The sequence below is a fragment of the Amphiura filiformis genome, chromosome 5, assembly GCF_039555335.1.
Source record: "Amphiura filiformis chromosome 5, Afil_fr2py, whole genome shotgun sequence".
Taxonomy (NCBI): Eukaryota; Metazoa; Echinodermata; class Ophiuroidea; order Amphilepidida; family Amphiuridae; genus Amphiura; species Amphiura filiformis.
The window spans coordinates 42610709-42636125 of record NC_092632.1 but is presented as its reverse complement, the minus strand read 5'-3'; the positions used below and the strand labels follow the sequence as shown (position 1 = coordinate 42636125).

Here is a 25417-nt window from a genome sequence, read left to right as displayed (position 1 = left end):
TTCTATTCTATTACCACAAAATAGTGCGATTTAAAGAGAACATATCACATTTTTTGCCCAAATATTTCAAGTTGTTTACCTCAAGGTGTAGCGCCTACACGTAGCCAAAGCGTATGCACATTCCAATAACACAACCTAACATTCCATTCTCCCCTATAAGCAGGTATGCACATATAATAACACACCCCTGGCATTCCATTCTCCACTACATAAGCAGGTGTGCTGTGCGCTTTGCTGTGCGCTGTGATGATATAAGAACATAAAGTTTGTTGCCCTTGACACTTTATCGCTAATTAATGGTCTGTCACGTGGCGCTGCTTCCAACAAATCACAGTCGCGATTTTGAATAATGGGTCGTGGGGTAATAGAATGTGTTTTAAAGGAATATAATTTTAACATCTATAATAATTATAGGCCTTTCAGCATTTTGGATTATTACGGCCATACCCATTTTTCCTTATCCAACCTGAAAATTTCTACAACAATAAATAATAAACCGTCAAGTATTAATGCATCTGTGAACCTCAATTAAACACACATTATCCAACACGTACTAATTTATACATTAAAGGCACTTAATATTACTCAATATGAATATACATATTATAATAAAGAAGAAATAACATCTTTTTTTCTGAATACACTGAAAAAAACCTAGCCAATTGTCTATTCATTTTAACAGACTATTTGTGAATCCTTGAATACTAGAGTTTTCCGACTGGCAACCTTTCCAGTGCAGCAGCTATTAGTATGTACATAAGAACGAGAAGAAGATGTATTTGTCCTGCAGATTTAACATAGAAAACCATCGTCTGGTATCACAAAAGACTTCTTCACATATAACATGAATCATTTTCAAGAATAAAACAATTCTGACTATTTAAGAGTACCTTTAGCTACTCCGTGCTTGGCTGCTTGACTGACCATGTTGTGAGTTATTAGGTTTTGACTGGGAGTGGCTCTGCATCATTATCAAACTGTGTATTGCCATAATCATCCTGTGAGAAAACACAGATGGATAAAACATCAGTGACATTTAAATGATTTTAGTTTTAATGACCTTACCAACACAAAGATCAGATCAAAATTTGATGGGTTTAGCTTTGGTTTAGAAGGATTTTTAAATGTATCTTTTGTTCCATACTTGTACTTTACGTACATTTTATTTCTATTTGTTTAAAATTTGTTTGTTTTCATCTTGCCAAATATAGCTCAAACTTCAAATAATGCTAAGTGCACACTGAGTAATGTTTACTGTGAGAAAATTGAAGCAGAACAAGCTTTTCTGCAAATTTATAAATATCACTTGCAAAAAAATAGTTCCACAATGTTAGTTTTCACTGTCCAGTATGTCCAATTTAAATTTTGAGTCTTACAATTGAGGTAAAACTTGCAGCCTTAGTCGCTAATGTGTTTCACTCTGCTGGTAGTGTTCAAGGTCAGTCACCTTGGTGTGTTTTGAACATCCCCTATGCCATGTACGTAATGTGTTGTGTACATCGCATATGCGTTCATCTGATATTTCAATTGTATGAATGAAAGAATTTGCTCAATCCTTTTATTAAAAATCTCAAGATTTAGTCACAAATGCAGCACCTAAAAAGCCTTGATTTTTGCAGGGAATGTTAGTATAAGAATTTTTGAAAAAAAAATGGTGTCCTCTTCAGCAAATGTTACAATACTGATATAAAATTGGATGGTTTAAACCCAATACAAAATTTATTGGTCTCGCTATGAGTTTTAAAATATTGGACGAGGCGAAAATATTTTAAAACTCATAGCGAGACCAATAAATTTTGTATTGGGTGAAAAAAACCATCCAATTTTATCATTATTATGTTTTCAGAATCTTTTTTTGGTCAAAAACATAACTTTTTGGTAAAAAAGTGAGCCTATCCAACACAGTCCCAAGTTTTGAGTCCAAGTGTTGATTATATTGGACTCTTCAACTCTGTACAAAGTATAGAGTTTTCACACAGGTTTCAACTCTGTGAATTTTGAACATTATGCTGTCACATTGAAAAACTCAATCCAGTTCATTGTTATATATCATCCTCCCCCATCCAAAGTTAACGGTCTTAAAACTTCTGAATTTTTGGATGACATTGAAATGTTTCTTGATGAACTGTGTGTTGTTCCAGAATCGCTTGTGCTTATCGGTGATTTTAACGTACATATGGATAGGCCTGACAAGTGGGACACAAAGAGGTTTAATGATAGCTTAATGACCACTGGGTTTCGTCAATTTATTGACAAACCCACCCACAAGTCGAATCATATCCTTGATTTACTTATTACAAGGGAAACTGATGATCTTATTCAAGTACACGACGTCCATCCTGAGTTTTACTCTGATCACCATATAATCACTTGCATTGTTAAGTGTGCCAAACCACCTCCGTTGAAGATTGTTACAAGTTCTCGTCCTTATGGGAAACTGGACCCTGATTTGTTCAATCAACTACTTAAAGATCGCTTGGTTGATTTCCCCTACGAATCTAATGACCCCAATGTCTTGGCTGAGGCTTATGAGACTATAACGTCATCTGTCCTCGATGAAGTGTGTCCAGTCGTTACTAAAGAGCGTACCATTAGGCCGCAGTTACCTTGGTACAATGAGAATGTCCATATCCAGAGACGCGAGCGCAGAGAAGACTTGAAACGAAAAATGGCGGAAAAGTCGGAAGGAAGAAGATTATGAAGCTTTTCAGACCCAGAAAGAACTTGTTAATAAATCAATCATCACAGCTAAAACTGAGTACTTTTCGGACAAATTTTCTAACGCTAACGCAAAGGATATGTATGCAACAATCAATGGACTTCTGAATAAATCAACAAAAGCTCTTCCTGCTTTGGAATCCAAATCTGAAAAAGAACTGGCGGATGACTTTCTATCATTTTTTATATCTAAGGTTGAGAAAATCAGAGCTAATGTTGATTTTGTTGATCAGGGAAACATCACTGATCCTAATCAAGTTATTTGTACAAGTATGCATGGCTTTGAATCTCTAGAAACAGGTGATGTTGAGAAGATTGTTATGAAGTTCCCCAGTAAGACCGGCTCCTTGGACACACTGCCCACCTGGCTAGTCAAGGACAATTTGGCTATTTTAATACCTATAATAACCAAGGTTGTTAACAGTTCTCTGTTTTCTGGAACATTCCCTGACACTCTTAAGCAATCTATAATAACACCTGTTCTAAAGAAATCAAACCTTGATCATAACATTCTTAAGCACTACAGGCCCGTGGCCAATATCAAGTTCTTGTCAAAGGTCATCGAGAAAGCGGCGTCATGTCAAGTAGGTAGCCATATAGACAGGAATGATCTGGGCGAAAGAAATCAGTCTTCCTACAAAAAGTTTCATAGCACGGAAACTGCTCTGCTAAAGGTGAAGAACGACCTTCTCCAGTACGTTGACGACAGCAAGACTGTACTGTTGGTGCTACTTGACATGTCGGCCGCTTTCGATACGGTTGACCACCCCATTCTCCTTCAGAGGCTTAGAGATAGGTTTGGAATGTGTGATTCCGTTGTTTCCTGGTTTCGATCTTATTTTGAAAACCGTACCACCAGGGTGTCCATAAAGAATGCCTTATCCAATGAACACGTCCTCACTTATTCTCTGCCTCAAGGGTCTATCATAGGTCCTCAAGGTTTTATATTGTATATTTCACCAATAGGGATATAATTCGCCGTCATAATATTAGTTTTCACTGCTATGCAGATGACATCCAATTATATGCTGCTTTTGATCATAAAGTCCCGGGAGCGTGAACGGACCATGGATCGTATTACCAATTGCATATCTGATCTTAATATGTGGATGTTGCGCAACAAACTGCAATTGAACCAAGAAAAAACAGAGTTTTTTGTTGTTGCGGGTCCAAGAGTGTTAAATTTAGTGTCTGATATCCAACTGAAGCTCGATGGTAAAACAATTGAGCCTTCAATCTCTGTTAAGAACCTGGGTGTAACCTTTGACGGTGTAATGAACATGTCCATCCATATTAGTACCCTGTGTAAAACTATCAATTTCCACATTCGCAATCTGTGGCGCATACGTCGTTTTATTTCTCAGGAAGCCTGTCATCATGCCGTTAGAGCACTTGTCCTGTCCCGCATAGACTATGCTAATTCTCTTTTGTTTGGTGCTCGTGAGGCCGACCTCAAACGGCTACAACGTGTCCAAAATAAGGCGGCCAGGCTAGTTTTTTGCTTGTGGACGGGACAGGTGCTCTGGATCTCCTGAACTCCTTGCATTGGCTTCAAGTGAAGGATAGAATACAGTTTAAAATATTGTTGTATGTCTATAAGTGTTTGATGAATGTCGCTCCACCATATTTATGTGACCTGCTTACCTTGCTCAGCGACACGGTAATGCACGAAAATAGGCCCAGACTCCGCTCCTCTTCAGATACCACAAGGCTCTTGGTTCCACGATCAAATAAGAGAGCTGGTGATCATTCGTTTGCTGTTGCCTCTCCACGGCTCTGGAATGAGTTGCCTATCCAGTTGAGGGAGGCGGTGTCTGTGCCTGCTTTCAAGCGTTTGCTTAAAACACATTTGTATTAATGTTGGTTGTATTTATTTCTTGCTTCATTTTGCCTGTATATTTTGTAAGGCGCTGTGCTCTTTGTTAGAGCGCCATATAAGTGTTGATTAATAATAATATAAGAAGGAAGATTTTGAGAACATAATAATGCTCTAAGTTGTGTCTGCATGGGGGTGGGGTATGTATGAATGGGCTATTCCAATTGAAATCCACACTACCCCTGTGGAAGATTTTGGAAATGTCTTCCACAGAGGGAATATGTTTTTCAAATGTAATTGGTCAGGGTTAATCATTTTGAAACCCATACTCTCCCTATACTATGGCTTTACCTATATCCTTTACAACTGGGGTCAGTTTTTTAAATGGAAGTTACCCAATTGTGTATTCTATTCAAAACTTATACTTCCACTGCGGAAGACTTGCGCTAAATCTTCCAGAAGTGTTGATTTTAAATGGAATATCCCAGTGCAAGTGTTGACTTACCACTTTAGCTGTCCTCTTTGCTTGGCTCCTTTTCTTGTGCATGTTGTACTGTAAGACAAAGTAACCATATAAAATGTAATTGGCACCAAGACATTTCAAAGAGAAAAGTGATTATGACCAGCAAATATTCACCAGCAATCTGTTGTCATTCAAAGTGGCTCAATGGATAAGTTCATGTCTGGAAATCAACTGCCATGTTCCAATGTGATGGATCACAATTCAATTTCTTTGCCATGATTTTGTATCATAACAGTTTCAAAATGCACGTTGGTTCAAATAATCAATTATTCTACTTGTGATCATGCAATAACACATAAATTTGATCCATTGATTCAACATAAAATTTTTAGAAATAAGGGATAATTACTATATTGTACATAGCTAGTCAGGCTCACATAACACACTATAGGTGGCGCTATTCGTCCATAGGGAAGTGGAATGTGCCTGTACGGTCCAAAAATGGCTTTACTGTGGGGCTCAATGGAAAAAATTACGAAAAATTAATTTTGACAACCAAAACCTAAGTGATGTTGACTTATGTTGGTACTGGCATAATAATGGATTCATAAGCTATCACATAGTGCAATCTATGTTCCACCAAGTGGACGCTTGTTAAAGCGCAAAAGCAATTTGTGTGTAAATCAAGACCATCCAAGACAGCTTTCTTACAGTAAAGAATAGGAGGTCATCTGGGGTCACATACAGTAGTGTACATTGTACATGTGCCTGACTGTCACAATTTCACACACAAAATTTTGGACAATTTGGTGACACTATTTTTGTCTATAACTTCAAAAGTATATGCACTAGAAACATGATTGACCCCTTATTGTTTAGGTAATTTGATTCTCTTTCAAATGAAAGAACTTTCAGCTAAAAATATTGAACTTCAAAATTTTATGAACATACCTAACATAGCATCAACAATCAGAACCCAGATGATATACCGTACAGATTCGCCTAATGCCGCATATGGGCTCCTTTGACACAACTGGAATTTTAGGCACAAACTAAAAATGCCTTCTTGTAAAAATCAAACCAGCAAATAAGGATAACGACCCTTAATTCTTGTTGGGATTTTCAGAGGAGAGAGCTTTCTATTTGTACGTGAACTTTATCGTATGGTAAAGGAGCCAATGTGCACCATTAGGCGCATCTTTACGGTGTCCCAGTAACAGCTCACTTACAAAAAGAAGCAGCACAGTTATGGTAATGAAGATACCAATAACGCCCACACACACACTGACTATGGCAAATGTCTTCATGTATCCTGATCTTGAATGTGGCTGTGATGGACCTGCAAATATAACAATGATTCAAAATTAACATCAACAAAGAAGGTATGGACTTCAGTTATAGTATTTCTATGAGTACGCCATGCAGGGTACTCATAGTATTTTTACGAGTACTGTCAGTTATCACAGTACCAGTGCAGTGAGTGGTCAAGCTTTCGTCAGATGTGTCTCTGACTTCATCAAGTCAGAGACACATCTGACAAAGCTTGCCCACTTGTACTGTGGCGAGTGGGTAGGCAACTGGATAATAACACTGTAACACACTCACACAGGGACTGGGTGCACAGTCCTGTGATAACTGAAGGTATACCTATGAGGTATGGAAAATTTGGGCAGATCAAAAAGTAATTTGACTTGGCTCGTACTTGGTTTCATACAGAGTGGACTGCACCCATTCCAACAGCACTTGTCTATTCCTTCACAATCCACATCTGACTGACACGGGTTGATCTGTTTAACACAGATTTGGTCCTCATTGATAGGGGGACATTCCCCTGGTTTAGATGCTGTACATAGAAGAATCATGAGTATAGGATGAGTTATCAACAGAAATGATTGTGACACAAGAAGGTTTACATTCAAGAAGAACAGGTGTCATTATTCTTTCTCTCCCCATCCCTATAGACCTTTTTCCCTCTTTCCCATCATGCACTATTCCAGGGGGGTATGAGTGTCGCGAAACAACAACATCCCCCCGGGGGAGTACAGAGTTAAGTTCATTACATTCTGGAATACGGACATTTCGGCTGGTGCCTTCATCACAAAAAAGGAATCCCCGATAATCACGATAATGGCGCTGCGATCACTAATACCTTTCGGGGGCAAAAAACAACATTTTTATGCCTTATGGACATGGTGTCATCAGCCAAAAAAGTTTCCTGCTATTGAAACCTAACTTTGTATACATTTTATAGACCTAATGGTGATAAACTAATGACGGACACGCCGTGATATTTTGTCGGCGTCCGTTTCACTTTTTTTTCGGAGATGAAAATAAAATGTAAACACAATCTCTTACACAGATGTTCTGCGTCGCTCCGTAACTGCATCACTCGTGTATTCAATAATTGCATTATTAGTAACATCGATGGCCTTTACGATAATCCGCATATATGGAATCAGTATGCCCATATTAAGACAAAATAATTGCAAAGGTATGGCAAAGACCATCGGATGCAGACGATCTATGAGGTTGATGAACTACGTCATACCCCCCTGGAATAGTGCATTGTGGGATAGAGGGAAAAAGGTCTATATGACAGTGAATGTCAGTCTGCTTCACACCCCTCCACACACACACCCCCACCCTGTGCACAAGCATGGTTCTCCTCAACCTTGGGCACACACACAGTACAAACCTGCAAATTGTGGTCAGAAGTGAATCACAAAACCATATTTACACTTGGCGATCTCAATTGAAATATACATTTTTAGGCTGTTTCAGAGTCTCATGAGGTAGGTAGGAGACAGTGGGTTTATTTCCATGGGTATGTGCAGTGCATTGGGAACAAATCCCTGGCACATTTATTTACTAAAAACATACCATTGACGGCAGAAGGGAGGAGGGGTCAGGGGTCAGGATGGGGTCCAACACCCCCTAAAATCATAATAGTTGAAAAAATAAAGCAATAATTTCCCTCTGCATCATCCTTTTCAGCACAAACAAACCCCCAAGTTTTTGGCCCAAATAGGGTAAAATTGCAAAATGTTACCCGCATTGGCCCATAAAATAGCAAAACACACCTTCATTGGGGGCTCCAGTAAAACCGGAATAAAATCATTATGCTTGTCCCTGACCCCCCTAAATTCTAATGCTTCCATCGTCACTGTAACATACTGAATTCTTCAAAACAAAGTTGCTCATGTTCTTTTGTCCGCAGACATTAGAACACCCATTTCTGATATGATGAATACACTTTCTTGGGACAGATTAAACAAAAGATGGGAGAAACAGCTTCTTGTAATTGTTTTTAAATGTCTTCATCATGATGCTCCATCTTACCTCTCATGGCAATTTATTTTTACTTCTTCAATTCATTCGAATGTACCAGAAGTCAATCTAGTAATAACCTTGTCTTGCCTTCTTGGAACAATAATTCAGGCAAACAAACTTTTTCTTACAGAGGTGCCTCAGTGTGGAACGGACTGTCTTCTGATGTCCACAGTAATCTTACTTCAATGAATGTGAATATGTTAAAATCAATCATAAGCATTTAATTCACACCTTTCCACCTCTGTAGTAGTAGTGCAGTACTTAATTGGACTACATGTATGTTACGATACATGTTTTATGTTTTACATTTTATCATCTTGCTTTGTATATATTACCTTGTTTTTAATTTTGTTTTTCTTTTGTATCATGTAATTAAACTCTTGATATGTAAAACATGTTAAAATCTTATATTATTCAATTACAATGTATTAATAATTATATCAGGGTCTCATGGAAGACCAGTTTTTGTAAACTGAATGAATTACCCTGAATAAAGATTGTTATCTATCTATCTATCTGAAGTACACTTACCACAATAATAATCTGTGCACTGCATTCCAAGATTATCACGATCACCTCTACACTTGCTGCAGGTGTTAGAGAAACATAATGATCAAGTCAACAATACAAAATACTTGACTGCTCAGTGCCAGAAGTGGATAAGTGCAATAGTTGCCCTGTGAACATTTGGCAATTTACACACAGTATATTGTACTCATCTATTGCACTTACAGCTATTTGCACTTACCCACTTTTGGCACTAAGCAGTCAAAATGGCTATTTCTTGCAGTCATCTCTTATTATTTGCATATCACATTTTGAAGTCCCATAACAAATCCTTACATTCATCAGTAACATTCATGGCCACAGGTTTAGGCCCTTTTTGTGGCATAAGTTGATGGCTCTCTATAACGTTTTACCAGATTCTTTTTACAAGTTATAAGCGTGCTACCAGCCGTCAAGCACGTATCATCTTGCACAAGGTCCTATGCACATGTTTGACATCGCGCACGTACGCGTGAGGACACGTGTACATGTGAGGATTAACGCTTACATGTCAAGAGGTGCATACATGTGAGGATTAACGCTTACACAAGGATTCTGCAAAATATTATATCTAGTTTTGATCTGCTCTTGTGAATTTGCTGTCTTGGGTTGCAGCAGTATTGAACTGTTGTAATTTCTAATGTGTAATTTTAAATTCCTAATGTAAGAAATTGTACTTGTTACAATTCTACAATACAATATTTTTCATATTGTATTTCTTCGCAGCGCAATGATAGATCTGCGATGCAAATTGCACTCTACAAATGTGGACTTATTATAAATGTCCCCATATTCATTAGCAATTTGAATATCTGGGTTCAATGATTAACAACAGTGGTGACTGACAGCACAACTGAAATTAAGAGAAGACTAGCTATTGCAAGGACAACGTGCAGGGCATGTCTAGCATATGGAAAAGCAGAGGCCTATCCATTGACCTCAAGGTACGCCTACTTCGTGCAACTGTGTTTTCCATTGCCACTTATGGATGCAAGTCTTGGGCTATGACCAAGAATGATAGGAAAAGAGTAGATGCTTTTGAGATGTGGTGTTACAGGAGGCTTCTCACGAGTGACATGGAAAGACAGGAGAACAAATTCCTGGATCCTCGACAAGATTGGTACAAGTCTACCCATCAGAAGCGGCATAATGGAGAGAAAGCTGAAGTACTTTGGCCATATTGTCAGGAAACATGAAGGTGTAGAAAAACAGATTTTGCAAGGGGCTATGGAAGGCAGACGAGGAAGAGGACGTCCACCAACATCTTGGACTAATGACATGAAGCTGGTTTCTAACCAAGGAATGCAAGGTGCAATGCACTTGGCATCAGATCGAGTGAGGTGGCGTACTCTTGTGAAGACCACAGCAGCGCTACAAAGCGCCATCTGACACAGAGAGATTCATTAGTTTCAATTCTATTTATCATTATCACTTACCATGTATTGCACCCATCACCCTTTGGATATGAGTCACCCATGAAAATGGTCTCATCATTTATATCACAAGCTGAAAGGCAAGATAGAAAATATTAGAATAATGTATCCAATTCCAACCTATACCCAAAACAGAGAAGATATCTTACCCTTCCCAGAATCCTTTGCAACATGATAAATCCCCTCATTTTATCAAATTACACCCCCATGATTTGTACAGACTCCCTTTGTTTTCATTTTAAGAATATACTGGCTTAATGTGGGTTGATAGTAAAGAAAAAATATATTTTGCAAGATCTGGATGTGCTCTGTTCATTGAGGTACATTTCATCACTATCAACCCATGTTGCACAATAAAGCAGATCAGTACAGGAAATGGGAGAAATGCATTATGGGAAGTGTAAGCTATCTTATCTGAACCCAAACAATCACAGTCCTAACCCTTACTCAACACGCATGTTGTGAATCCTATTACTGAATAATATAACATGCACACAGTTAATTGGCCAATTTAAGTCATCTTAATTTAGTAGTTTGTCTCAAAGCCCTCACATGCATTAGTAAAACTGCTCTCTTTTTAAGCATCATTTGTGCTGGATTGAGTAAATTTGTTTGTGTTTTCCAAAATCCACCATACAAAAATCCCATGTCTAACATTGTCATATGTGCCCATCCACCACAAACTGGTCGTAAAGTCGGCATTTTCCATTTTGAGATACAATCAAAAACAGTAATGGATTTCTATGTAAGATTTATTAGGAATTTGACCTTTGATGAACCATAACTTCACTTCCAGATGTCCAATGAAGCTTGTTGAGGTGTCATCTTTAAAGCTTAAAGTGTATTCTTTCCAAATCGGCAATAAACAGAAAATGACCTAGAGCCGACTTTACTACCATTTCGTGGTGGATGGTCACATATGTAAAAATAGTCCAAGTCGTAAATCTCAATAAAATTCTTCATCTTGAACACAGTAAAACATACTTACAACACATCATTCGTGTGCAAGCTACACCTCCATTACCATGATTACTCATACATCGACTGTAATATACAGAGAAGATAATCATTGACTTATTTTGATCAATACTTACAGCATGCCATCTCAGTGCAAGCAACCCCTCCATTCTCAGTGCAAAAACTGTCAAGCAAAAAAAGAATACAGTACATACATGCAGTCATTAAACCTTCACATGCAATGCCCATACTGTTTGCAATCAGAAGAGGTGCCATTTGGTATATCAATGAAACCTTCATCTAGACCAATTTGGTATATGAATGGATCATTTTTTCAAACTTAACCCATAGCCAATTTTCAACTGTAGCCAAAATGTTTGAAATTTGCCACAAATTTAGGCAAAAGTTGGTAAAAACTTTTTGACTTTTGGTATAGCGATGGGTCCAAATTTCTTGGAAAATTGGTATATGAATGGGCCCACTTTCAAATTGTCAGTGGCACATTCGTACCCAAACTAAACTTGAGTATGGATTTGTCTGCTGTTTGAAAATATGCTGCAAAGTCTTTTTTTATGATTATCATCATATTTCTCCGAAAACTTTTCAATTTCACTATGCTTTCTGTGCAATCAAATGCTTTCACCACATGCATTACCCTTTTGACTTTTCATAATGACATTATAAAAAGTAAACTACCTTCCTGTAAAGTGTGCTGAGGCTTCTGGATCAACATCTAGCCTTTGAGTAGCGCACTCTCATTTTGTGTGTGTGGTTATTTTAAGGCAAAAAATCAAGTATGTGCATACAAAATAACAAAAAGAAGCCAATGTTTTGCGCATTTTGATACCTCAATTCACCTTTTCGGCAAATCCATTAAGTCTTTGCAAGTTGACCTGAGATATCGTCATTTGACATCACGCTGATATGCATATCAATTATCATTTAGCGAACATCGTTACTGCGCATTGCAAATCGATGCGATGTCAAATGACAACATCTCAGGTCTAACAGCAAAGAATTATGGATTACAAGTTGCCCTGAAACTATCCGACCAATGCAAGATTTCTGTAGAATGGTTATGATAACAAGGCACTCTAATACAATAGCAGTTCCATACACCCCATACAGAAGACATGACAAAGGGGGTGCAGATCCAGAGATTTCAAATGGAGTGGGTGACTACATTTGAAATCTGCACTCCCTGTGTGGGAGACTAAGGTCATGAGTTCCATGGGGGTGTATGGATTTCAACTAGAACAACCCATTACTCCCAACAGAATATTGGGACTAATTTGGGCTGTTTTTTGGTATTTCAACTGGAACATTTCATGCACAAATTGTGAGTTTCTTAGGACGTAATTCACCAAAGCAACATTGCTTTTACAAAAATAACATGAGCAAAATACATAAGCAATAACAACCAGAAAGTCAGAACAAGTGTGTTTTTAATAGTTTCTTTAAAGTGATTGTAGACGAGGCTCCCGTGATGTGTTGTGGTAGACCAATCCATGCTTTGGCAGCAACAACAGGAAACCTGTGTTCTCCAGCAACAGAGTTGAATCTGTCAATTGCAAGACGTGAGGGATCATTTGAAGATCTGAGCGGGCGAGCAGTAACATAATAATAGAACATTTGAGCAATATAAGCAGGTGATTGATCATTAAGTGCCTTGTGCACAAGAAGCAAGATCTTAAAAGTTACTCTGTGTGCCACAGGAAGCCAGTGCAGTTTTGATATTAATGGCGCAGCTTCAGTTCGACGACCAACAGCATATATAACACTCGCTGTACTGTTCTGTAGGCGTTGCAAACGGCTCATATTCTTAGATGACAAGCGAGTAAAAAGCGCGTTGCAGTAATCAAGGCTTGAAATGACCAAAGCACGAACTGTGTGATGACATGTGTCTGAATCAATATATCTCAGGATCGGATTCGCCAGATATTTCTGATGTGGAATAAAATACAGTGGCGAAGATTGTCAATGTGAAAATTGAGTGATATTGTGCTATCAAAATAGACACTGAGGTTTCTGACGACTGTGGATGGCGTGATTTTTGATGAACCAATAGAGTTCAATGTCAGATAACTGAAGATGCCTAATGTTGTAGGCAGAACCAGCGACAAAAAAACTCAGTTTTAGCATCATTGAGTTCAAATAGTTCACAGTTAACCAGGCTCTGATTTCTGATATGCAACTTGAGATCTTTTCAAGAGCATTTTGCTTATCACCAGTAATCCAAGGATTAAAAGATACATATAATTGACAGTCATCTGCATAAATGTGGTAGTTGATTCCATGCTTCTGAACAATGTCACCTATCGGAACAGTGTATGCGTTATTTTCCAACAACTGTAGGTCATTAAAATTTAACACATGTAACTGAATCAAATACTGTGAATATATAAAAGGTGCAATTCACTCAGAATTTGGTAATTTTAGATGTGCGATGAGCACAGTGATCATACCTATAGGTAGAGAAGCACAGCTGTTCCTACCTACCTCTTAAAGAAAGCTGACGGCCCTATCAATATGACATATTTTACTTGACACTCCAAGTATTGGGATAAAAATGTTTTCATTCTTTCTAGCATGCAAAAAAGTAAAACTGGGAGGATGTGGTTTGGTAAATCCACCATATTGGTTTCTTACTAAAATAGTGTATCTTGATCCGGTAATGATCGGAAAAGCCCAAAATGGAACAGTCAGTAAGTGCATCTTTAAGCTTAAGTGTTATAGGTTTGCATGCGAAACCCTTAGCTTGTGTTAGGGCTCATATTGAAATTCCCTTACACAGGAAGGTGTGCGCCATCCTGCAGCTTTCTAGTGCTAGCCTTCTTTTGTTAAAATCCTGGGCAGGGTGTATCACTGATCCATCCGTTTTATGACCGAGCTTTCCTGAGGCGCGCGCTTAGCGAGGGGAATCCTGCCTTCTTTCTGTGTGAAAACGTGGTAGGGTATTTCAATATGAGCCCTTACTGGCACAGTGTATTAGATGTAGAACGCATAGCGAGCATACACAGTTTACCAGGTGAATGGCAAAACAATGCGGAGGTACTCTATATTGCTCTCCATGAGCAACAGGCAAACATGGCAGAATCTGGTCTTTGTAAAATTTAATCTCTTTGAGACCAACCTATCTTGTCTTGACTAACTTACCATGAATTACAGCCATCTGGATCTGGCACTGGACCTGGTAGATACTCTTTGCCATGAAACGTGCAAGCTGGCGGATAAATACATAAAATCATCAAAAGTAACCATTAATGCCATTATACATGTGAGGTAATATTTTTGGAGAATGTTCTGATAGGTATCCTCATATAATTGCAATTCCTCCCCCAAATCAGGGCTTACTTTAAATTGCCCACAACCTGGAGGAATCCATAATTTTCAACCCAGAGATTCCTACACTTTCCACACTGGACCGGCATCAAGACGTCACAATCCGTTGATTTAGTGCTGGATACGGATATGATGCATACTAGTAGTCGTATACATGCATGTAGATCATGGATGCAACTATGGAGGTCGAACTTTCGAGTGGTTATCAGCAATTTAATTTTGAAATAAATTTCATTTATCATTGTTTTATTTGATGGTTTATAACTAAGCATTGAAATGTTTACCTCATGAAACCCTGGGCTGAATTCTCTGGACCGTAGAAAAAATAGACCAGACCAAACCCGTTTCTGGGCCAGACTGGACCGTCCATTATACAAAATAACCTCCCCGGCCCCATCCCTGGTCCAGTCAGGTAAGGAGCAAACAGCTCCTCTTTAACTCTCTTTGCTCATGTCTTGCAAAATTGAACACCGAGTCACTCATCCCATTTGTTGGATTAAGACTAAACAACATTTTTAGCTGTCAACATCAAGTAAGGAGAGATTCTTACTGTTATTAGCTGGTGGTTTACATGCATGACCGCATCCATTAGAGCAGCATTTCGTTGTTCCTTCACAATCACTGTCTATACTACAACCTTCCATGCATATGCCCATCATTCCTTCTTCTACTGCTGGGCATAATCCTGGCTTGGGAACTGGAAACGAAAGTTATAGAATGATACCACAAGATGAGTACTATCTAGATAGTATATGTCAGAGGAAATACAATGAAGTATAAGAATACATTGTGAAAACACTGTAATTAGAAACTACTGACATGCATTTGGTACTCTAGGTTGTTAATATTTAATAGCATTTAATCTTCCCAGAAAAGTCCATATCAGAGGGATCATCTTTTGATACTCTGGTGTTTTCACATGTCCTTTTGACACTCTTAATATATGGTGCAGGGGTGTACCCCGGATTGGGGGAGGGGCCGGGGCAGAGTGACTTAAGATGTTTTACATAAACACTCTGTTATGCCACCTCCCCAAAAGGTCTCTTTGTTTGGACATGGCTGTTGTATCATATGCAGTTTTGACATGTCTTGATGTAAAAAATGTATGTTTCTGTTAAAATAGTTCCTACCTTCTGCAGTGGAACACTTCTTGGTGCCACAAGCAGGGCAGCATTTCTGTGGTGGTTCACAATCATGATCCTCCTGACAAGATGGAAGGTCACAACCAGCTGTGGCATCACCTTCCTTTGGACAAAATCCTTCTCTCGGAGCTGGTGGCCATAAAACAAACAGAGAAAATAATGTTAGTGTTTCGTGCCACTAGGAACAAAGCTGTATTTCATTTTGGAATCATATGATTTGCAATGATGGTCTTCCTTTTTGGATCTTTTGACACCACACAATTTCACTTACTTTTGTTCTGTAATCTTGCTATTTCATCACAATTTTTGTTTTGATATATCGAGTTTTAAGGTTGGTTTTAAGGTTAGAATTTAGTTTTTAAAATAGCAGGGATTGGGGGTAGGGTTAGGGTAAGTGTCATGATTAGTATTACCAATATCAGCATTATCATCATTATATATAAGGGCTCATATTCAAATTCCCTTACACAGGAAGGTGTGCGCCATCCTGCAGCTTTCCTGTGCTAGCCTTCTTTTGTTAAAATCCTGGGCAGGGTGTATCACTGATGCATATAATCCATCCGTTTTATGACCGAGCTTTCCTGAGGCGCGCGCTTAGCGAGGGGAATCCTGCCTTCTTTCTGTGTGAAAATGTGGTAGGGTATTTCAATATGAGCCCCAAGTAAATTTCCTAATTGTTCCGGGTATGTGATGGTGATATCGAGCACATAGAAGGGGCGAACAGGGTTGCCAAACCTGCGATTTGGAAGCCCCATTGGGCCATTTTTTACCATTTTCAACACTGGCACCAGCAACTTCCTGACCCATAGAAACCGATGGTTAAGAGAAAGATTGGATGACTTTAGAAAAATTTGACCCACAATTCGAGCTGAATTTTTTGGCAATCCTGGGGGCGAAGTCTCTGCCCCTTCAACATGCCAGATGATCAGTGATTAGCCATCTTGTTGTTATGATCGTTGATCAGCCAATCAGCGTGATTATTTATCATTTCTGCATTCATGCTTGTATCGCTCCATGGATTGCGCATAAATTTACTTTCAAGTTATTATTAGTATTACTGGTATAAAGACCAGATATGGCACATGGATACAATGGGAGAGGAGTCTTATCACAACATACGAAACACACCCTAAAATGCATGTTTTTGGCCCTTATTTCCAAAAATTGTAAGCACAGCCAATGAGTAGCGCATCATGAGTACTGCAAGTATTTTAAAAGTCTGGTAAAAAGAATTGTGTGATAATTTAAAGCTCTTTAGCAGGCAAAGCTGGTGATAGATGACTCACCTGGTGTCAAACAGCGTGGACTACATCCAGTCCAGCAGCACTTGGTTACTCCTTCACAATCCATATCTGTCTTACATGCGTTGGTCTGTTTAAAACATATAATCTCCTCCTCTATAATAGGGGGACATTCCCCTGGTTTAGATGCTGTTGAGAAGAATTATGATAAGCTCTTTAGCAAGGAAAGCTAGTTGCAATTGACTCACCTGATTTCATACAGATTGGACTGCATCCTGTCCAGCAGCATTTTTCTACTCCTTCGCAACTCATGTCATTCTTGCATGGATTCATCATATCAAAACATAACATCTCGTCCTCATTGATAGGGGGACATTCCCCTGGTTTAGATGCTGTACATAGAAGAATCACCAGTAAATGAATGAGTTATTAGCAGAAATGATTATGGACACACAAAGGTTTACATTCAAGAAGAATATAGGCGTCCTGATTCTCTACCACTCCTTCCCTACGACAGTGAATGTCAGATATTAGGCAGTGACCAAAACCCGATAGAAAATACACTACCTATGCAGCTTCCTTAGCAACCCTTCAACTCCTCACATTGTTTGAAAGTAGACAAAACATCTCCAAGGATTTGCCCAGAAAGCAAGCACACCTGTGAAGTTCTCATCCTGGTTCCCACCAAGTAAGTATCAGTCTTGCATAACGATCAGAAGACCACCAAAATGGGCCATTCCATTTACTACCCCTGTGGAAGATTTAGCTCAAGTCTTCAACAGAGGGAGTGTGAGTTTTGAATAGAATAGACAATTGGGTAACTTCCATTTGAAATACTCACTCCAGTTGTGGAAGATCTAGGTAAAGCCATAAAATTGAGGGAGTATGGGTTTCAAAATGATTAACCCTGGCCAATTACATTTGAAAAACATATTCCCTCTGTGGAAGATATTTCCTAAATCTTCCACAGGAGTAGTGTGGATTTCAACTGGAATAGCCCAATTTGGCTCTTTTAGATGTAGGACTTCAGTCTAGTTCCTACCATTTCTCACCAACCTCTGTGAAGGTCTTTGTTTTCATTGCTATCATATGACAAATGCATTGTGTGAATCATGCAACAGTCGTCACAGCTCGGTATTTTAAGTTTACAAATGAAGGACTCAAATGCTGGACTCAAAATTGATAAGGTATATTGATTTGCTGAAAGCGATCGATAGGCAAAACTGATGCATGCTGGGAAAGAAAAGGGCTCATATTCGCGATCTCGGGTGACAGACAGATTCTATAGCTTTTGATCCCTTTTTATTCCTGATCTCGATCAGCAATATATCTTATGGACCTTTTTCCCTCTTTCCCATCATGCACTATTCCAGGGGGTATGAGTGTCATAAAATACATCATCTCCATGGGGAGTACAGAGTTATGTTCATTACATTCTAAAATACGGAAATTACGGCTGGTGACTTCATCACAAAAAAGAAATCCCTGATAATCACGATAATGGCGCGCGATCACTAATACCTATCGGGCAAAAAACAACATTTCTATGCCTTATTGACATGGTGTCGTTGCCAAAAAAAGTTTCCTGCTATTGAAACCTAACTTTGTATACATTTTATAGACCTAATGGTGAAAAACTAATGACGGGACACGCAGTGATATTTTGTCGGCGTCCGTTTCACTTTTTTCGGAGATAAAAATAAGACGTAAACAAAATCTCTTACACAGATGTTTTGCATCGCTCCGTAACTGCATCACTCGTGTATTCAATAATTGCATAATTAGTAACATTGATGGCCTTTACGATAATCCGCATATATGGAATCAGTATGCCCATATTAAGACAAAATAATTCAATGCAAAGGCCTGGCAAAGACCATCGGATGCACACAATCTATGAGGTTGATGAACTACGTCATACCCCCCTGGAATAGTGCATTGTGGGATAGAGGGAAAAAGGTCAATTGATCTGTAACATCATGGAAATATTGGTCTATACTTACTGCGTGCACGTTGGCATGTGAAACCACACCCATTTTTACAGCATTTCTCAGTTCCAGTGCAATCATAATCCCTGCTACATTCATTCACACATATCCCAACTTGATCTAAGGTCACAGCAGGGCAGTATCCATTTTTCTCACCTGTGACATTAAAAAAAGCAATAGATTTTTAAAAGAAACATGATAAGGTAAATAAAGGAGTGGTTGTGACTTAGGTGCAAGAGTGTCCATTTTCAATCTAGTTTGGAAGCAAGGATCCTCCATAGATCTGTTTGATGTGGCTTGCTTTCTTTCCCCAGTACATACAGTAGTCCAATATCAGTTCGGGGGCACTGCTAATTCAAAGACGTCTCTGATATCAAAGACTCTTCAGTGCTGAGTCACCTGACAGTATCATAATTCAAAGACGTCTCATAAATCACATACTCACCAGTCTCAAAACCCAGCGGCAAACGATATTGTGAACGTGAACTGGCGCAACAGGAATAATTTTGCGAGTAGGCCTAATCAGCATGATCAGGGTTGTTTTGATATCTATGAAAGATAGGCCTATAATTCCTAACAAATTTCCTGCGGACCTGGCTTCTGCATGGGTATGAACCTGCTCAATTAGGCCTATATTAGGCCTGCTAGGAATACGCGATTTTGGAGGCCAAAAAACGCATCCCGATTTTCCAAAAAACACAAAAATCCATGATTTCTTTTTTTTTTGTTGCGATTTTTAATATATTTTTTGCGCGGATTTGGAGAGTCCCTGCGCCTCCTGCGCATATCTTAGATAGATTTTGAAGTGAACACAAGTTACAAATTGGTCCCATTTGGATACAAACTTGTAATTTTTTTGTATCTTTTTTTTTTTTTCCAATTTTTTTTTTTTTTTAATGATGGTAGCACTTGATGTTAGGTCCAGGGACTCTCCAAATCCGCGAAAAAAAATTAAAAATCGAAATTTTTTTTTTTTTTATAGATTTTTTCAAAAATGTCAAAAAACGCAATTGGAGCCAAAATACGCAAATTGCGGCACATATAATTGCGTATTCTTAGCAGCCCTAGCCTATATGGATACTTGCAAGTTAGCCTTTTCTTTTTTGACGGAGGAGGGTGCCTGAGGGGATGTGCTCCCTCAGAAGTTGGAGAATTTGGTGTAAAAGTTTACACTTATTATTCGTATTATTTTGGCCATAACAGATTTCAATGGACCCGACTTGTGAGGAGGATATTATCCTCAAACTAAAAGCCAATTGGTGCATCATTTTGCATTAGGCTCCTATTATTAACTTATTTTTCCGACCATCATGATTAAACATAGCCTATAGGCCATATAACCATGTCATGATAATGCATAATATGTATTTTAGAATGGATTTCCAGTGGATGCAACTTCTGTGTCACAAATTTCAAGCATGAACATAATTATGATGCGCAATGACTCAGAACGTATTCTTCCTCATTTCTTCTTGTTTTCTTCCTTGTTTTCTTTCCACTTTTCCCACTTTCGTTTGCCTAAAAATGCGCGGATATTGAAATGAGCCTGGGTGGCTGTGGCAAAACAAAATTTTCAACCCAGTTTTGCGAATATTTTGTCCTGATTTTTGTAACATTTTCGTCCCGGTATTGGCAGTTATTTTATATGTTTTCAGTTGTCGGGATATTTCTTTCAATTTTTGGGAAATCAAACAGAAAAAGTAGACCTTTTCCTTTTCCCTCCCTTTTCCGCCCTTCAATTTTTTAGGGGCACTATACTGCCCACTGGCTATGCCCAGGCCCGTGCGCGCAGAGTGGGGCCGTGCGGTGAAGGCAAAAGTCCTCAAACAAATCCTAATTTGCTACCGTAGCGAGCAAAAAAATATGTTTTTTATGCTTTTTTAGTCAAAAAAAGGTCCATAAGTTTGTGAAGAAGGTCCACTTTTTACAAAATCGCCCCTGGAAAAAAAAAGAACCACTTTTTCAAAATCAGCACCCCCCCCCCCAAAAAAAACGGGCCTGGCTATGCCACTGCTCTGTCACTCCCCTTCCTCTCCCTCCCTCTCCCTTCTCTCTTTCTCTGTCTCCCTCATTTTTTTAAGACCTGGGGCTGCAGGCCCCAAAGCCCCACTCCCTGGGCAGAGGGCACGCGCCTGGTTTACCGTAATTTGTTGATCTATTTTGAGCCACCTAATCATAACATAACCCTACCCCTATCAACAAAATACAAGTGTCCATATTTCTCCGAATTCATCCCATGCATGTGTGCAAGAGTCAGGCCATGAGGTTAGGCCTGAACGTTTCCGAAGGGGCCTACCATTTTTCAAGTCATTTTGGAATATATTTTTGAAAAGTTGCCGCCACAATGTGTGCCAAAACTCGCCCCCCTCCCCCCTCGTCCACTGGCCAAAAATTCATTGTTCCCTCCTTTTTTTGCCTTGCCAAAATATTCACTCCCCCATGACTTGGGATTTTTGTTACTTCAAAACGTTGGATATGGCTCGATTTTGCCAATCTAAGTGTTTTCTGGGACCATTTGTCAGAATTTGCACAGATAGATATGATGTTTGCACAGGCAGATATTTGCTAAACATAGGAAAGCATATTCCGATAGTCACCTTCGTTCCGATGTGCTGCATCTAGTGCCGAACTGTAAAAAAAGTACAACGTATGTGATATCACAGACCCCCGTATGTGAAATCACTGACCCGTCTTTGATATCAGAGACGTCTTTGAATTAGCAGTGCCCCCGAACTGTTGCAGAGAATTTCATTCTTGCCCTGTAGTGTGCAATACTGCACTGATCAATAGCATTGTCCCGTACTATTTTTCATCTAAGAGAGTCAGTGACAAACGGGCATTTGCATGTGTTAACCTGTGCATGTGTATGCCAGCACTTTGAGCGAATGCTAATGATGTGAAGCTTCGCCCAATGAAACACAGAGCACTGATGACACGGACTCAGCAAGGTGAATATAGTACATAGTATTGGACAACTTTGGTCTGTAGCAACAGACTTGACTTTCAACTATTACTAGATTCAGCATGATATTATACATGATGTACATGAAATAAATGCTGTGTTATCTTCACCATGGTGGAACTTTAGAATTCTTGCCTAAAAATGCAATGATACAAATACCTAAAATAAACATCATGCAATGTCAGCTTTAGCAAAACAAAAAATAATTGGAATGTACATTATAATATCCATAAATACCAGTGATACAAAATAAATAATATATTCTTCCTACTTTAAGATAAAATATAATAATTACATGTACCTTCCTAAAGATAAAATATAATAATAATTATGCTGATATTGTTACAGAAGCGATCAATGATTAAGCAAGTTAATGATTATGTGATCAATGATTATGTAAGAACTAGGATTTTCAAGGAACTAAGATTTTCAAGGAACATGGTCTATATAATGTGTCATGCATATGATTGGGCTATACATTTTGCAATGATTATAAAGCTCTTTGAAATGGCTATATGTAACATGAAGCAATTTCCTCATCAATGAAATGATGCTGAAGCAAAAAATGAAGATAGCCACTTCCCACAAGCAAGCCTCCATTTACCTTCTTTCAGCTGTATACATTCCCCCTCAAATGCAAGCTGTAGAGATGGCTTGCCACATTGACTAGCTTGCAAGGCACACAGGTTGCTGTATGTTATGCCATCAGTACCACATTGTGGGTCGTAATCTGCTGGGCACATAACATCACCACAGTCTGGTGGACCAGCTGAAAAGAAGTAGAAAATCATTCATTTGGGTCATTAGCATGTCATAGTTGCCTTTGGCTGGTTCAGCATATAAAATATTTCAATTATCTTGAAGGTGAAGGTGATGGAATAGTGGTAACTGCAATTTGAATGCTGTCCGTGTTGATTATAATCATGATGGTAATGGTGACATGAAATATAATGAAAAACAAGAAAAGAAAAAGAGCATCTATTTATAGATGAGTAAATGGTGACACTATCAACTAGATCTGCCATAAGAAACATCAGCTCCATGTATCACAACTATTAATTAAACAAAGCATTGGATTTGAAACTTGGCAATATGTTTTTAAACAAATCAAATACATAAAAAACAACTATCTGTCGAAAATGATATGGTGAAAATGATGACAACCACTTCCCACAAGCAAGCCACCATTTACCTCCTTTTGTCTGTGTACATTCTCCCTTATATGCAAGCTGTAGAGATGGCTTGCCACATTGACTAACTTGCAGGGTACACAGATTGCTATATGTTATGCCATCAGTACCACATTGTGGGTCATAATCTGCTGTGCACATAACATTACCACAGTCTGGACCAGCTGAAAAGAAGTAGAAAGTCATTTATTTGGGTCATTAGCATGTCATAGTTGCCTTTGGCTGGTTCAGCATATAAAATATTTCAATTATCTTGAAGGTGAAGCTGATGGAATAGTGGTAACTGCAATTTTAATGCTGTCCATGGTGATGATAATCATGATGGTAATGGTGACAATGAAGATAATGAAAACCAAAGAAAAGAACAAGGGCATCTATTTATAAATGAGAAAATGGTGACACTATCAACTAGATAAATGCCAAGAAACATCAGCTCCATGTATCACAACTATAATAAAAAAGCATGGGATTTGAAACTCGGCAATGTATTTTGTAAGCAAATCAAATACATAAAAAGAACTATCTGTCAAGAATGTTATGAAACAAATGATGACAACCACTTCCCACAAGCAAGCCACCATTTACCTCCTTTTGTCTGTGTACATTCTCCCTTATATGCAAGCTGTAGAGATGGCTTGCCACATTGCCTAGCTTGAAAGGTACACAGATTGCTGTATGTTATGCCATCGGTACCACATTGTGGGTCGTAATCTGCTGTGCACATAACATCACCACAGTCTGGACCAGCTGATTGGGTACATTTTCCCTTATATGCAAGCTGTAGAGATGGCTTGCCACATTGCCTAGCTTGAAAGGTACACAGATTGCTGTATGTTATGCCATCGGTACCACATTGTGGGTCGTAATCTGCTGTGCACATAACATCACCACAGTCTGGACCAGCTGAAAAGAAGTAGAAAATCATTCATTTGGGTCATTAGCATGTCATAGTTGCCTTTGGCTGGTTCAGCATATAAAATATTTCAATTATCTCGAAGGTGAAGGTGATGGAATAGTGGTAACTGCAATTTGAATGCTGTCCGTGGTGATTATAATCATGATGGTAATGGTGACATGAAATATAATGAAAAACAAAGAAAAGAAAAAGAGCATCTATTTATAGATGAGTAAATGGTGACACTATCAACTAGATCTATTAATTAAACAAAGCATTGGATTTGAAACTTGGCAATATGTTTTGTAAACAAATCAAATACATAAAAAACAACTATCTGTCGAAAATGATATGGTGAAAATGATGACAACCACTTCCCACAAGCAAGCCACCATTTACCTCTTTTTGTCTGTGTACATTCCCCCTTATATGCAAGCTGTAGAGATGGCTTGCCACATTGACTAACTTGCAAGGTACACAGGTTGCTGTATGTTATGCCATCGGTACCACATTGTGGGTTGTATTCTGCTGTGCACATAACATCACCACAGTCTGGACCAGCTGACTGGGTACATTCCCCCTTATATGCAAGCTGTAGAGATGGCTTGCCACATTGACTGGCTTGAAAGGTACACAGATTGCTGTATGTTATGCCATCGGTACCACATTGTGGGTTGTATTCTGCTGTGCACATAACATCACCACAGTCTGGACCAGCTGACTGGGTACATTCCCCCTTATATGCAAGCTGTAGAGATGGCTTGCCACATTGACTAACTTGCAGGGTACACAGGTTGCTGTATGTTATGCCATCAGTACCACATTGTGGGTCATAATCTGCTGTGCACATAACATCACCACAGTCTGGACCAGCTGATTGGGTACATTCCCCCTTATATGCAAGCTGTAGAGATGGCTTGCCACATTGACTGGCTTGAAAGGTACACAGATTGCTGTATGTTATGCCATCGGTACCACATTGTGGGTCGTAATCTGCTGTGCACATAACATCACCACAGTCTGGACCAGCTGAAAAGAAGATAGTTATTCATGTGGGTTATTCATGTGGGTCTTTAATATGTCAACAGTTGGCAATTTCTAGTTAAGCAAATATAAATGGTTGGCAATTATCAATTGTGACCGTACAGTACGAATGAGCCGTAAATGTCCTCAATTGTATTCTGAGTTACAGTGTAAAATGGGCATGAAGGTCATATTCATAGGTATTTCAATTTGGTGCTACGTGTATCTCATTAAATGAGGTACACGTAGCACCAAATTGAGGTACCTATGAATACGAATTTTCATGCCCATTTTACACTGTAACTCAGAATACAATTGAGGACATTTACGACTCATTCGTGCTGTACGGTCACAATTAACAACGCTGTCCT

At 38.8% G+C, this 25417-nt stretch overlaps 1 protein-coding gene across 6 annotated transcripts in view; it reads right to left on the bottom strand.

Annotated features, from left to right (window-relative positions):
- Positions 1 to 342: 342 nt before the first annotated feature.
- The window catches only part of LOC140153164 (uncharacterized), a 43092-nt gene continuing 18017 nt past the window's right edge, over positions 343 to 25417 (bottom strand). For 2 of the 6 annotated variants that reach the window (XM_072175825.1, XM_072175828.1), the window contains exons 3-14: positions 22543 to 22707; positions 18992 to 19132; positions 17237 to 17380; positions 15736 to 15876; positions 15156 to 15302; positions 14420 to 14486; positions 11295 to 11350; positions 10310 to 10379; positions 8859 to 8914; positions 6227 to 6336; positions 5040 to 5087; positions 343 to 998 (exon numbers count right to left, since the gene is read on the bottom strand). In XM_072175825.1, the coding sequence (XP_072031926.1) occupies positions 939 to 998; positions 5040 to 5087; positions 6227 to 6336; positions 8859 to 8914; positions 10310 to 10379; positions 11295 to 11350; positions 14420 to 14486; positions 15156 to 15302; positions 15736 to 15876; positions 17237 to 17380; positions 18992 to 19132; positions 22543 to 22707 (1205 nt within the window). In that variant the 3' untranslated portion in view covers positions 343 to 938. Of the gene's footprint in view, positions 999 to 5039; positions 5088 to 6226; positions 6337 to 8858; positions 8915 to 10309; positions 10380 to 11294; positions 11351 to 11400; positions 11448 to 14419; positions 14487 to 15155; positions 15303 to 15735; positions 15877 to 17033; positions 17178 to 17236; positions 17381 to 18991; positions 19133 to 22542; positions 22708 to 25417 lie in introns of all 6 variants that reach the window. The other 4 variants (XM_072175829.1, XM_072175831.1, XM_072175826.1 and 1 more) reach the window with 3 other exon arrangements.